Consider the following 15732-nt stretch of genomic DNA (forward strand, 5'->3'; position numbering starts at 1 on the left):
TAAAGTGCTCCCGCATACCTTGAGGTTCCCCCAGAGACTGGCGATGCCTCCCCCTCTCGTGGATGGTGCAAATTTTGGCTCCATGAAGATCCACACTCAGAGAATGAGTTTGCTAGGAGTGTTTCAGATGGAAAGAGAAACAACATACATAGATCCCTGAGCAGATGGAAAGGTAGTGCAGGTTGTTGTTAATTTGTGTTAATTTCTCACCTCCTTTTTTCTCCCTACTAGTGACTCACAGGCACTGGGGGCTGCTGGCCTTTGGAGTCAGTCTAGGACTAGTGTTGCTGCTGGTCGCAGCTGTTCTGCTAATTCGCTGTGTTCTGCGCAGGCTTCATAGAGGTAAGAAGCATCGGCGGGATAAGAAGAACTATCACTGTGTGTTGGTGAAAGGGCGGGAAATGTCTTTGAAATAATAATAATAATAATAATAATAATAATAATAATAATAATAATTTATTTATACCCTGCCCATCTGGCTGAGTTTCCCCAGCCACTGTTAGGCGGCTCCCAAAAGAATACAGTGGTACCTTGGTTTGCAACCGCTTTGGATTACAACCGTTTTGGGTTACAAACCCGGAAGTACGTGTCCCTTTTTTTTTTATTACAACCCTTATTTATTTATTTATTACAACCCATTTTTGGGGGGAGGCCCCATTGGTGAAAGCATACCTTGGTTTTGGTATACAACTGAACCTCCAGAACGGATTATGGTTGTAAACCAAGGTACCGCTGTATTAAAACACGATAAAAGATTAGTCCTTAAAAATTTCCCTAAACAAGGCTGCCTTCAGATGTCTTCTGAAAGTCAGATAGTTGTTTATTTCCTTGACATCTGATGGGAGGGCGTTCCACAGGGCGGGGGCCACTATCGAGAAGGCCCTCTGCCTGGTTCCCTGTACCCTCACTTCTCACAGTGAGGGAGCCGCCAGAAGGCCCTCGGAGCTGGACCTCAATGTCCGGGCTGAACGATGGGGGTGGAGATGCTCCTTCAGGTATACAGGGCTGAGGCCATTTAGGGCTTTAAAGGTCAGCACCAACACTCTGAATTGTGCCCAGAAACATGCTGGGAGCCAATGTAGGTCTTTCAGGACCGGTGTTATATGGTCTCGACGGCCACTCCCAAAAGGCGACGCACTCTAGTAATTCAGTCCTGTGTGGTGAGACAGTTGTCAGAGCAGAAGCATCCTCTGTATTTCATCACATAGGGCAGAGGTTGCCTGCAAATATTTTTGTGGGACTGCATCTCCCATCCACACTGACCATTGGCCATGCTTGCTGGGGTTGATGGGAGTTGTAGTCCAAAAACTTCTCAAGGGCGTCATGTTGACTCCCTTTGAGATAGGGGCAAATTTAGGAATTGCCCTAAATTATAGTCATTCTTATTGTTTAACACCGTAAGTATGCATAACGTTTCATAAAGCAACGTAAGAAAAACCTGAATGTTTTTCAGAAAAGATTGGTTGAGAATGACAAAAACAATTCTTACCATGTGGTGGCATTTGTGTGTAAAAATGTTAGTCCATCTACTCTTATGCAGAAGGTCACTTTTTTCCTTGCCTGGAAGTGTGTGTAGGGTCAATGTGAAAAAAATATAGCAGGACAAAGTTATGAATTCATTTCAATTATTTCTGTACTGCCTTTCACTCCACAGAGTGCCAAAACAGTTTACAACCAAGAAGCAATGGCAGTATACCAAGAAGTCCGAAAAAATACCTATAAAAACACATGAGTGAAATATTAGCGTCAGTTACAGTAATTAGGGTGCTAAAAACTGGCGTTAATGGCCAAGGAATGCCTGGGCAAATAGGTATGTTTTCAAAGCATGCCAGAAGCATCCAATATTGGTGCTTGCCGAATCTCCATAGGGGAGGTGCCACCACAGAGAAGGCTCTTTTCTGTACCAACATAAAGCAAATATCTGCAGGCCATGCAGTTAAAAGCCATCTCTGTTAATGGCTCATTCTTTTCAGCATCCAGCTTTTATTTTCACTTCTGCTCTAGTCAGGAGCTTATCATTGCCAGAACCTCCATTTGCTCTCCACTGAAGTATTATGAATTCATGGTGCAGCCGGGAGTGGACTGAATTCTGAGCAGGACATTTGTCTCAGCTAAAGCAGGATGATGGAAACAGAATAAACACCAGACATTATCATTCCCATGATCTGCTGGGAAGGGATATTTCATAGTCACTGGTAGTTCGTGCTGCTACATCCAGACTCATTTGGCGATCCATTGTAGCTCATGGTTGGCAAGGCCCCATTTAGGAGGAACCTAAGACCTTTATTTGAAGGGACGCGGGTGGCGCTGTGGGTTAAACCACAGAGCCTAGGACTTGCGGATCAGAAGGTCGGCGATTCGAATTCCCGTGACGGGGTGAGCTCCCGTTGCTCAGTCCCTGCTCCTGCCAACCTAGCAGTTCAAAAGCACGTCAAAGTGCAAGTAGATAAATAGGTACCACTCCGGCGGGAAGATAACGGCGTTTCCGTGCGCTACTCTGGTTTGCCAGAAGCGGCTTTGTCATGCTGGCCACATGACCTGGAAGCTGTATGCCAGCTCCCTCGGCCAGTAAAGCGAGATGAGCGCCACAACCCCAGAGTCGGTCACGACTGGACCTAATGGTCAGGGCTCCCTTTACCTTTAAAACCTTTATTATCTATGTTTTAATGTAATTTTAATCTCCTCTTGGAAGCCACCCTCAGTGGCTGGGGAAACCCAGCCAGTTGGGCGGGGTGGCGCTGTGGGTAAAACCTCAGTGCCTAGGACTTGCTGATCGCAAGGTCAGTGGTTCGAATCCCCGCGGCGGGGTAAGCTCCCGTCATTCAGTGCCAGCTCCTGCCCACCTAGCAGTTCGAAAGCACCCCTAAGTGCAAGTTGATAAATAGGGACTGCTTTCTAGCGGGAAGGTAAATGGCGTTTCCGTGTGCGGCGCTGGTGCTGGCTCACCTGATGCCGCTTAGTTACGCTAGCCACGTGACCCGGAAGTGTCTCCGGACAGTGCTGGCTCCCGGCCTCTTGAGCGAGATGAGCGCGCAACCCTAGAGTCGGACACGACTGGCCCGTACCGGCAGGGGTAGCTTTACCTTTTTAAAAATTATTATTATTGTTGTTATTATTATTATTTAATATTTTATTGGATTCATGCCACACCCTTCCTCCCCAAGGAGCCCGTGGTGGCAAAGAGATAAGACAACTTTACAAATGAAGTAAAAACATTCTAAAGCAGTCAAAAACATTCTAAAAACAATTGGGACTCAACTAAAAAACCATTATCAGAATCACAGAATCATAGAGTTGGAAGGGACCCCGAGGGTCATCTAGTCCAACCCCATTTGGCGTGCGGGAATCAAAACTAAAGCAATCCATGACAGGTGGCCACACAACCTCTGCTTAAAATATTCTAAAATCAATTAAAGCCCTGTTTCTATTCAATGATCTTGAAGGCTGACCAGGAACAGTATCCTTCAGCCACCACAGGAATGCTTTCAAATTCCTCCTGAAAAAGTAATGATGACGGAGAGAGGTTGCACCTCACTAGGGAGGGCATTCCACAGCTGGGGAGCCACCACTCGAAAGTCCCTGCCAAGGATCAGCACCTTCTTATGAGAAGCATTCCTGATTCCGCTTTCTCCCTTCTTTCCCCAGACGTACCGGGCAAGCGCCATTCTCGCCCCATCCTGCTGATCTATTCCCCCGACTCGGAGGAGCACAAGCAGTTGGTGTGTGCTTTTGCGGCGCTTCTGCGCTCGGCCCTGGGCTGCCCCGTGCTCTTGGACCTCTGGGAGCTGGGCCACGTGGGGCGGCTGGGCATCTTGCCCTGGGTGTACGCCCAGCGAGAGCAAGTCAGCCGGGAGCAGGGCCAGGTCCTCCTACTGTGGAGCGTCGGCAGCGCCCGGGCCTACGGGCTGTGGCAAGGGAAGGCCTCCAGGCGCGGCGGCGTGAAGGCACCGGAGCCCCACGACCTGTTTGGGGCGGCCATGGCCTGCTTGAAAGGCGAACTGCAGGGGGTGCCCGGGGCCGTGCGAGGAAAGGGCGACTGGGTCATCGCCTACTTCAGCAAACTGTGCGGCCGGCGCAACATCCCCCGGGCCTTGCACTTCCTTCCTCGATACCGCCTGCCTCAGGAACTCCCAGGCCTGGTCAGGGTGCTTCAGGGCCCTTCCAGCTCAACCCCAAGATGGCTCCGCGCCAGCGCTAAGGCCCTGGTGTGCCGCTTGCTCAAGGCCGAGAGGAAGAAAGCCGTGCGGAGCCAGAGGCATCAGCCTTGGAGGTCAGCCACGGAGAAGTTTGCGAGCTCCCTGGTCCCTTTCGCTCCTCATCCCAAACTGCGCAGGCCGAGCTGCGCTTGAGGAGAGACGCACTTCCCGGCGGAGAACGTGTGGGGTTTTGAAGTGGGGCTCTCCCTCCGTTTCAGAACCTAGGAAGCCAGGCGTTTGCAGCCTGCTAGGTCTGCGGATGGGACACAGGTGGCGCTGTGGGTTAAACCACTGAGCCTAGGGCTTGCCAACCAGAAGGTTGGCAGTTCGAATCCCCATGATGGGGTGAGCTCCCGTTGCTCAGTCCCTGCTCCTGCCAGCCTAGCAGTTCGAAAGCACGTCAAAGTGCAAGTAGATAAATAGGTACCGCTCCGGTGGGAAGGTAAATGGCGTTTTCGTGCGCTGATCTGGTTCGCCAGAAGCAGCTTAGACATGCTGGCCTCATGACCCGGAAGCTGTGCGCCGGCTCCCTCGGCCAGTAAAGTGAGATGAGCGCCGCAACCCCAGAGTCGGCCACGACTGGACCTAATGGTCAGGGGTCCCTTTACCTTTACCTTTTTAGGTCTGCGGATGCGAAAAGGAAGGTCCAAACTCAGTGTCCTAAGCTAAAGGAGAGGCTGCTCTGCTTGCTAAGGAAGTCCGGGGCCTTCTGAGTCCCAACGCCACAAAAAAGAGCAGCCAAACTCGGCCGAGTTGGAAGCTGCTCCACCGGCTAGGCCTCGTCTTGCACAGCGGTTTTGGAAACGGTTGCCGTGGAAATGATAGTGCGGTGCAAGTTAATGCCTGTCACGGCACAGGAAAGGTCAGGAGGCCGCTGTGTGGCATTGACGCCAGAGGAGGGGCTGTGCAATATTGGAGCTGTGTCTTGCCATGTGTAATTTATGTGACGCTGCAATCACCCCAAAAGAGGTGCTCTGGAGGACAGTCATATTGGCCCTACTGCAACTGAATTGGCTAACAGGAAACCTTAAACTGCTCACCGGCAGGCCATTTCAGGGCTGTAGAACTAACCTGCCCCCTCCACTCTTTGCATTTTCTGCTTTCCTTTTAAAAGCGGGTTTCTCTAGCAATTTAACTTGTGAATATATGAGGGGAAATATGGAGGCAGCATTCTGCCCAACGGTAAGCTATTAAGGAATATACATTTAAATAACTACAAATCTCTCAAGCTACCTGTTCTGGTCACCAGCCTGCCTCTTGTTCACATAAGTACAAAGCAAGCATGTCACTTAAGGATTACGTTGAGGGAACGCTTTTTTTGTTTTGTTGTGTGTTTGTCGAATGCGTTGGGGGGTGTCTTTTATATGAGTCCTTATGTTCTTGTTTTTTTCTGTTTGGAATACGATAATAAAAATTACTTTAAAAATGCGCACGCATCTTTGATGTATAGATCACTTCTGTGCTTGGGGTGTACATACAATACCATTCAACCTTGAAAAGGCAGATCGAGACTTGTCCTGTTGCAATGCACGCATAACTTGGTTGTGTATTACAGAACTTGAGGTGCTTCTAGACATGAGCTTATTAAGCTTGCAGACGTGTCACTGAGGTATCACAAACAAGTCTTCACAATGAACATTAAATTATAGCTTTTGATGGTGATACCAGCCACAGCCAGGGGGTGGGGCAGGGTGTTAGCACCTGTTTTCAATTGATAGGAAAATGTATGTGCTTGCTTTCTGAATTATTGGCATCTCCTCTAAGCCCTTGAAGATGTAGATTGCAGATGTAAACAGAATAAGATATATGGTTTCTATGTGACACACACTTGGCAGTGCTGCCCATAGCTCAAAGGACCTTTGTTTGCCGCTGGTGACTGAGGGTGTGGTGGCACCAGGCGCCAGTCTGTCCTGATTGCCTCTCTTGATTTTGGCCAAACAGAAGCGCACAGGTGGGAAAGAATAACCTTTTAAACCAAGCTATCTCCCCTCTAATACTGAGGTTGCGAAATGGGGGCCCTCCAGATGTTTGCTGAACTACAACTCCCATCAGCCTCTGGCAGAATGGGATGATGGGAGTTGTAGTCCATTGGCCTCTGGAGAGCCAGAAGTTTTCCATCCCTTCTGTAGTATAAATGTGAACCATGGACCCAGGGTGTCAGTGGGCCCCTTGATTTCTTCCTCAAGCCACACTCACCCCTCCTGCTTGGCCTCACTCTTTCGAAGTACAGTGGTACCTTGGTTTACAACCATAATCTGTTCCGGAGGTCCGGTTGTAAACCAAAACAGGTTGTAACCCAAGGCGTGCTTTCGCCAATGGGGCCTCCCCCCCAAAAAATGGGTTGTAATAATTTAAAATCCAAAATAGGGACACACTCTTCCGGGTTTGATGTGGTTGTAATCCAAAACGGTTGTAATCCAAAATGGTTGCAAATCAAGGTACCACTGCAAAATGGATCTCAAGTCATCTTGCCAAAAAGAAAACAATATGAAATGTCGAACTTTCGAAATGATGCTTGTCATTTCCTCGTTATTCAGTAGATACTCCACTCCCATGCACCTAAAAATAACCCTTGTGTCTCTCTCTGCTGTTCTGTCACTTTACACTTCCTTCTTTGGAGATAACATTTTTGTAGAGGCAAAGTATGAAAATAAAAGTTTGTTTCTTTGTTTAGGAGTATTTATACTACTATCCTGGTGAACTACCCAGTGATCTTTGGGTGAAGGGCAGTATAAAAAATTTAATTAAGCAATAAATGAATTATACCCTGCCTACTGACCAAAGTCCTCAAGGCAGTTTAGAATATAGTAAGTACGCATCTTGCACACATTTAACTTGTGTGCATTCAGCTTTTTTGTGGCAAAAAAGAGAGAGGGAAAACGACATTCCTACCCACCATAGATAGATAGATAGATAGATAGATAGACGGACGGACAGACAGACAGACAGATATGGTTTTGGCTTTAGCCGTGATCCCTGGTACATAACCCCCACATAAATGGATTTGTAAAAATGTTACATGGAAAAACAACAACGAGGCATTACACTTACTTCTGTAAAACAAGAAAATCCTTAATAAAATATCAAGATATATAAAATAAATAAATAAATAAATTACAGGTGTGAAAAAAGGAAAAGGTAAAGGACCCCTGGACGGTTAAGTCCAGTCAAAGGCGACTGGGGTGCAGCGCTCATCTTGCTGTTCAGGCTGAAGGAGCCAGCGTTTGTCCACAGACAGCTTTTCAGGTCATGTGGCCACTGGCGGAGGAAAGGGGGGTGGGGAGTGCACCGCCCCCAGCAGCGCAATTCCAGTGGGGTTCCATCAAGGCTGCCCTCCCGCTCACGCTGGGCCCCCTGCCCCCTCAGGCGCTGCGCCCTGCCCCTGCAGGTGGCACGCCATGCCCCCAGGACGCACTTCAGCCCCACCCCAACCTGCTCTCCCCCCCCCGGTGCTGGAGCGTGAAACTCTGCCACTGCATGTGGCCAGCATGACTAAACCACTTACGGCGCAATGGAACACTGTGTTGGAAGCCAGGGCGCACGGAAACACCGTTTACCTTCCCGTCACAGCAGTATCTATTTATCTACTTGTACTGGTGTGCTTTCAAACTGCTAGGTTGGCAGGAGCTGGGACAGAGCAATGGGAGCTCACCCCATCACGGGGATTCGAACCACCAACCTTCCGATCTGCAAGTCCAAGAGGCTCAGTGGTTTAGACCACAGCGCCACCCGCATCCCTTGTATTCCGGGTGTACTGTACATATAAAACACAACAAAGTAATAACAGAGGTAGATACAGGTTTAGACCACAGTGCCACCCACATCTCTTGTATTCCGGGTGTACCGTACATATAAAACACAATAAGGTAGATACAGAAGTTGCCACAGCAGGACAAAGGTATATATGAGAACCCCCTCCCCTTGTTCTCCAATGGTCCAACAAATGCCGTTCTGTGGCTGAATCTCATGGATATTGAAGCAGCCCCATATTAGTCCCCCACGGACCAGGACATCCTCCCTGGGTGGCTGCTGCTGGTGTCTCCCACAGCCCTGGTGGCAGATATTTGAAAAAACAACATCCACAACATAAAAAGACCTATCTGTCAGCATCGCCCTTGAGCCAGTGCCACTAACTGGACTCATCCACTTCAGCCCGACTGGGCTAGGCGAGCTGGGTAGCACTTCCAGAGACCCCCTTCAGCACAGGAACAGGTCAAAGTGCTGTGGACTCACAGCTTAGTGTTGTGAGCACCGGATTCACTTCCACAAGTAGACAGTCGTCGCACAGCAGAGTACAGCAGAGTCTAGCAGAGTACAGTGGTGCCCCGCAAGACAAATGCCTCGCAAGACGGAAAACCCGCTAGACGAAAGGGTTTTCCGTTTTTCAATGCGCTTCGCAGGATGAATTTCTCTATGGGCTTGCTTCGCAAGACGAAAGTGTCTTGCAATTCTTGCGATTTTTTTCCGCTCCCCACCCCCTTTTTCTAAGGCACTAAGCTGCTAATAGCCTTTTAGCAGCTAATCCGCTAATCCCTTAAGACTTTAATAGCCGCTAATAGCCGCTAAACCGCTAATAGCGCTAATCCGCTAATAGGGTTGCTTCGCAAGACGAAAAAACCGCTAGACGAAGAGACTCGCAGAACGGATTCTTTTCGTCTTGCGAGGCACCACTGTATATAAACGACTCGGAGAGCAGCTCTGTAGAATATTCTCTTTATTCTATAACTACAACTATTATACAACTATATACAGAGCTAAATAGGTCTAAGCATAAAGAATGCTGAACCGCACTGAGTGCCTGCAGCTGCTCTTAGCAGCAACCTTATCTAAACACACAATCTCTCTCTCTAACACTGACTGACTGACTCACTGACCGACTCACTGACCGACTCTTTGATGTGGTGCTGGAGCAGAATAAGTAGAGAGCAGAACACGCCTCCTCCTCTCTGCAGAATCAGCAGACTCCTCAGGAGATTCTTGGATATGGGAGGGGTGAAATCTCCTCACTATCTACTGCCGCTTCCTGTTCCCACAGGGGGTCAATTGGATCTAATGGGAAATTTGCACTCAGGCACCAAGTGCAGTTGTGCTCTTTGCCTGGTGATTCCCACTGGTGATAAACAGAGGCATTTGGCTTCCAATGGTGGAGCATAGCCATTCTGGCTTGTAGCCTCTGAAAGCCATTTCTTTAACAAAACAGGATCCTGTATCATTTCAAACCACAAATGCATATATAAAATGTACACACGCATATGAGCTGAATACGGCATAGGTTCTTAAGAGACTACAATTTTATATCTAGAATTATTCATGCTCCACCTGCCTGCCTGTAAATGAAGGCATATGCAAAACCAATTGGTTTTTTCCTCGAAGGAAGATGCATAAAACTGTGATCCTAACCACGTCTTCTCACAAGCAAGTCATGTTGAATTCAGTGGCACTGATCCCAGGTAAATGGGATGAGGATTTCAGTTTAAACGGGGGGGGGGGGGGGGAGAGAATGTTGCAAAGCAAGCCTTGCATTATAGCTGTTTCTGTAAAGTGTATGTATAAATACATTTATATATAATATAATAATATAATAAAATAATAATATAATATAATATAATATAATATAATAATATACAGTGGTGCCTCGCAAGACGAAATTAATTCGTTCTGCAAGTTTTTTCGTTCTACGAGTTTTTTCGTCTTGCGAAGCACCACTGCGTATTGACAGTTTCCCGTAGGAATGCATTGGCGGTTTTTTAAAAAAGGCGCAAGACGTTTTGTCTTGCGAAGCAAGCCCATAGGGAAATCCGTCTTGCGAAGCAACTCAGAAAACGAAAAACTCTTTCGTCTTGTGAGTTTTTCGTCTTCCAAGGCATTCGTCTTGCAAGGTACCATTGTAATTATAATAATATAATATAATATAATATAATATAATATAATATAATATAATATACTGCATAAATGCCTCCTTAGCACGAAGAACATTGTAGATGAAAGAAAATATAGTGTGAATTGGGACGTGTGATCTTGCTGCGGATCTTTCCCCCAACCCCAATGTTTTCAAACACGAAATGCTCTGGTCGTAATACAGTGGTACCTCGGGTTACAGACGCTTCAGGTGACAGACGCTTCAGGTTACAGACTCCCTCCACTAACCCAGAAATAGTACCTCGTGTTAAGAACTTTGCTTCAGGATGAGAACAGAAATTGTGTGGTGGCAGCAGGAGGCCCCATTAGCTAAAGTGGTACCTCAGGTTAAGAACAGTTTCAGGTTGAGAACGGACCTCCAGAACGAATTAAGTTCTTAACTATACAGTGATACCTCGGGTTAAGAACTTAGGCTACAGCAAAGTTACATTGCAGAATATAGTTAGTGAGGGGTAGGTTATTGCAACCTCCAGTGGCACGTTCTCAGAGATTGCCTGCTTCTAGGTAGCCGCAGCCACACTGGGGCTGTTAACAGCATAAAAGGTAAAGGTACCCCTGACCATTAGGTCCAGTCGCGGACGACTCTGGGGTTGCGTGCTCATCTCGCTTTCAGGCCGAGTAAGCTGGCGTTTGGCCGCAGAGACCTTCTGGGTCATGTGGCCAGCATGACTAAGCCGCTTCTGGCAAACCAGAGCAGCGCACGGAAACGCCATTTACCTTCACGCCAGAGTGGTACCTATTTATCTACTTGCACTTTGACATGCTTTCGAACTGCTAGGTGGGCAGGAGCTGGGACAGAGCAACGGGAGCTCACCCCGTCATGTGGATTCGAACCACTGACCTTCCGATCAGCAAGCCCTATGCTCATTGGTTTAGACCACAGCGCCACCTGCGCCCCACTGTTAACAGCATAGAGTCCCCTAAATCACGGGGTCCAGGCTGTCACACTGATTGGCGAACCCTCGAAAGATCTACTGGTGAGGTTGTGCTGGAGCCAGGATGGGGCCTGTTGGAACTCCTGGGCCCTCAGCCAGTGCCCCACCTGGGCCACTGCTGGAGCCAGCCCTGGAAACTGGTTTTAAATTAAACTCCTTAATAAGTGTGGCTTAATCAATAGTCTGATGTGGATGATGCCCAGAGCAGATGGCTCATAGGACTATCATACAGGCCGACTCTTTCTTCCTCCTCCAGCATGTTGTGGTCACATTCAATGTTTGGATTTATGCTGTCGATTTATTGCTGCTGTTTAATTAGGGTGAATAGCACACCGCATGCTAAGAACAGCTTTATTGTTTGAAAAACGGGCGAATGTTTATCTTGAACCTTCTAGTGACCTTGTGCGATAAGTCATAACGAACCCAATTTTACGAATGATTAACCCGGACTAAAATAAGCAGGCTAGCCAGCATTGCTGAGTGACTCTGCAGACTGCCGATATGAAGCCATATGTCTTGCAATCAAATCCACTCATAGCTGCCAACGTTTCCCTTTTCTTAAGGGAAATTCCCTTATTCCGAATAGGATTCCTCACAAGAAAAGGGAAAAGTTGACAGCTATGAATCCACTGTCCACTGAACTAAACTAGTTCTTAGAGCCATTGGGATCAACGGTTCTGGACAGAGCAATACAAACTACAGGACGCTGCTGGGGGCATGTCTGCCAATGATCCACAAGTGCAAAACACACTGCATCCAAGCTCTGTCTGGTTGAAGATGGGTTTGCAGAAACCCCCAAAGCACCTACACTTGGGAACTCCCTGCCTATTGATACCAGGCAGCTGCCATCCCTGTACAGTGGTGCCCCGCAAGACGAATGCCTCAGAAGACGGAAAACCCGCTAGACGAAAGGGTTTTCCGTTTTGGAGGTGCTTCGCAGGACGAATTTGCTATGGGCTAGCTTCGCAAGACGAAAATGCCTTGCGATTCCTGGGGTTTTTTCCCCTCCCCCCCTTTTTCCCAAGCCCCTAAACCGCTTAACAGCTGTTGGCTAAGCCGCTTAACAGCTGATCTAAGCCGGTTATCAGCTGATCTAAGACGCTAATAGCCTTTTAGCAGCTAATCCGCTAATCCCTTAAACCTTTAATAGCCGCTAATAGCCTTTTAGCAGCTAATCCGCTAATCCCTTAAGCCTTTAATAGCCGCTAATAGCGCTAATAGCGCTAATCCGCTAATGGGCTTGCTTCACAAGACGAAAAAAACCGCAAGACGAAGAGACTCGCGGAACGGATTCTTTTCGTCTTGCGAGGCACCACTGTATTCCTTTTGGGGCCTGCCTGGAACATTTTCAGTTAGGCAAGACACAAAAGATGTGACATGCATTTTATTTATTTTTTTAGCTGGTTTTCAAAGTCTTTTATACTATTCCAAATACCTGTTTTTAAAAAAGACAGTGATTGTAGTGTTTTATATTATTGTAAACCACTTAAGAGGCTGTTGGCTTTTTCAGAAATCAAGTTTTGCTAAATACATACGTGAATACTGAAGTGCTGGGACTTTCCGCAGCACCTCGTCAATGTTGTGACTGTCAAAATGCCAGCTTGTACTCCCCTGCCCCCAGTTAATCCGGATTTTTCATTAACATGGAAAACCCAGTAAACAGAAAGCAACCCATTATGCACTGAAAGTCACCACTGGTATGAAAGCTCATTAGCACATTTATTTGGGCTAGGGTTGCCATACATCCGGGAATTCCCGGACATGTCCTCTTTTGGGGGTCCGACATGCCCACCCAGGGGGAATTTTACATTTTAAAGCAAATGTCCTAGATCTGGGTTTTTTATTATTTTAGTTTGGTGCGCGGGTAGCTCTGATTCAAGCTCTGCTGTGGACGACTCTGGCTCTGCAGCTGCAGAGGGGCTATCAGGTGATTGTTTTTGTTATAGGAATTCTAAGGTCTTAAAAATAGAATAAATGTTGGTAATTGCACAAGGTAAACACACATACATAAGTACATAAACCACATGTTTGAAAGAGTACAGGAGAGCAATCCCAAAGCCATCTTGACTCTCCCAATGACCTCAAATATTCCTCTGCAGTAAGAGAGGCAAATGGGGAGAGCCTTCCTATGGTCTTTTTGCTTGCAAATCCTGCCTTAAGGCAATATTTGTGTATGAATAGGGTGACCTGGATTCAGGAACTAAAGTATTAACCATCTCAAAAGAATGGCCAGGCTGCCCAGGTAATGCAAACAGCGACCATCATCAGGTATCCTGGCAGGCAAGATTTCTGCTGAAGACCGCCTCCTTCGGTGATGTATGACTTTTTTAGGGGGTGGTCTTGGGCGGTGGTGGGCACTTTCAAAAGTCTATACAGTGGTACCTCGGGTTACAGTCAGGTTACAGACTCTGCTAACCCAGAAAAAAGTGCTTCAGGTTAAGAACTTTGCTTCAGGATGAGAACAGAAATCGTGCTCCGGTGGCGCAGCAGCAGCAGGAGGCCCCATTAACTAAAGTGGTGCTTCAGGTTAAGAACAGTTTTAGGTTCAGAACGAATTAAGTACTTTACCCGAGGTACCACTGTATAAGGGCTTGCACATCATTGTTCTGGGTTCCTCTCCTCCCTCCCTGCGTGGGCGGAGTGGGGGACCCTGTTGCAACAGGTAATAAAGATCAGGCTTATTAGCCGCTTTGCTTCTCAATATTCTCTGGTTGGCCTCTGTCATTTTCTCCTACTGATAGGGAACCCACTTAAGGACTCTATACGGGCTCTTCGATACCCCATAAGGGAAAAGGAGCAGTTTTTTTTCCTTATAACAATCTGTTGGTGTATGAGTATGAGTATGAGATGGGTTGTAGCTGAAGAGCGAAAGGATTTCAGTGCTTGTATACACACTGGCAGTGGACACCTATTCTGTTTTTTGTTTTAAAATAATATTTATTGCTTTTTGAACAATTTAAACATTACAAAACCAAACAAAAACAGAAAAATAAAAAACCAGTACAATACAATATAAAGACACTACATAACACTAAACACATTAAACTAAACAAAACAAAACAATTTAAAACACTCAAACAATTTCAATATCATATCTTTCATTCACTTATTTCACCGACCTCTTCACACCTCCCTTTTTGTATTCCACTTCTGTCAAATGTTTCAGCAATTCCTTTCCATCTTCCTCTGTTATCTGTCAAATAATTATCTTAACACATTCTAACCTTATTTTACTTTTAAAATTCCATTAATCTATTTATACTTAAATCCTTATAACATTTCTACTAAAGCCATATAACTTCATTCCAACATTTTAACATTCATTAATTTTGCAGTATTTCTGTAAATAATCTTTAAACTTTTTCCAGTCTTCTTCCAGCGACTCCTCTCCCTGGTCTCGGATTCTGCCAGTCATTTCCGCCAGTTCCATGTAGTCCATCACCTTCATCTGCCATTCTTCCCGAGTGGGTAGATCTTGTGTCTTCCAATACTTCGCGATAAGTATTCTTGCTGCTGTTGGAAGTAAACACCTATTCTGACTGAGAACATGTCAGGACATGTGGGTGTCTCCAAACCGTGAACAGGTCAAAGTGTGTTCATGTCTGTGTGTAAGTCTCGTTCTATCGTTGTTGCATTTTTTGGGAAACTTTAATGGGCTCATTAAGGCACCAACATCCAGCCTGATGCTGCTTGAAAGAGAGGAAATTGGGGTAAGTTAGATATCTTTGTTTCCCTAGGAGTGAGTAAGTTTTGTACTTAAGGTTTAAAAATGTTAATAAAATGAATAAAATGTTTCTCCCCCATGTTTAAATTGGTCTTAAAGGGAACATTTGGTGGCTGTGTATCCTAAATGTGTAGTTTAAATGCAAGCTTGCTTCAAAATCTTTGTGTGAGGGAGACATACCTGATCCACCCAAAAACATGCAGATATTGAGAAAAGCGGGAGAGGTGAGGTGTGCTGATGTTTGTTGTTTGAAAGAGGCTGTAAAAAGGACATTCTTTCTCCAAATAGAAACAGGAAAATGTGTGTGTATACTTGCTCTTGTATCTTGGAAAAGAGATTGGGCTCCCCTTCTCTACAGTAAAAGGGGGCAGGGGGAGGGAAAAAGGAGATTTGTAACTTTGAAAATGCTTTGCTTGAAACTTGGAGTTTGTAAACTCCATCAAAAGGGAGACACTACTTAATCTCAGTCTCTTTTACTCTGGTTAGCCTCTTGGTATATTAATTTTTCCTTCTGCAAATAGCCTAGTTTGAGCCCAAAATCCTCTTACAAGCCAAGATGCAGCGTCGGCTTTCATTTAGCCAAGTGCCTGGCATGCTCTGGTCAATGGGGCCACGAAGAGTCAGACATGACTAAACGACTAAGAAAAACAACAGCAACAGGTCTCCTCAGAGAGTAAAAGGTATTTTGAGGAATCCTAGGAAATGTTATGACTATGGGGAAAATTAGTGTCCCTTCTAGAAAAGAAAAGAAAAATGTTAAAAGGTAGAGCTTCCATGTGCAGTAATTGTCTATCTGAGTTTGGGCCTTGACGTGGATTTGTTTGGCTAAATAGGTCATTGGAAGACTGATGTCTCCATAGGATTAACCCAGACCCTCAGGCTTCCCTTTTAAAATGTGTTTTTTTCCACCTCTGAATTTTTCTCTCCCCCATCTTCTTACTTCTGTAACTCCCAAGTA

At 46.3% G+C, this 15732-nt stretch overlaps 1 protein-coding gene across 6 annotated transcripts in view; it reads left to right on the forward strand.

The window, feature by feature from the left end:
* Nucleotides 1–5624, forward strand: part of IL17RE (interleukin 17 receptor E) — a 59272-nt gene extending 53648 nt beyond the window's left edge. For 5 of the 6 annotated variants that reach the window (XM_083425220.1, XM_083425221.1, XM_083425219.1 and 2 more), the window contains 2 exons: nt 232–342; nt 3646–5624. In XM_083425220.1, the coding sequence (XP_083281346.1) occupies nt 232–342; nt 3646–4349 (815 nt within the window). In that variant the 3' untranslated portion in view covers nt 4350–5624. The remainder of the gene's footprint in view (nt 1–231; nt 343–3645) is intronic. The other variant, XR_014507546.1, reaches the window with a different exon arrangement.
* Nucleotides 5625–15732: the final 10108 nt, after the last annotated feature.

The sequence above is a fragment of the Podarcis tiliguerta genome, assembly GCF_965153285.1.
Source record: "Podarcis tiliguerta genome assembly, chromosome: 2".
Classification (NCBI taxonomy): domain Eukaryota; kingdom Metazoa; phylum Chordata; class Lepidosauria; order Squamata; family Lacertidae; genus Podarcis; species Podarcis tiliguerta.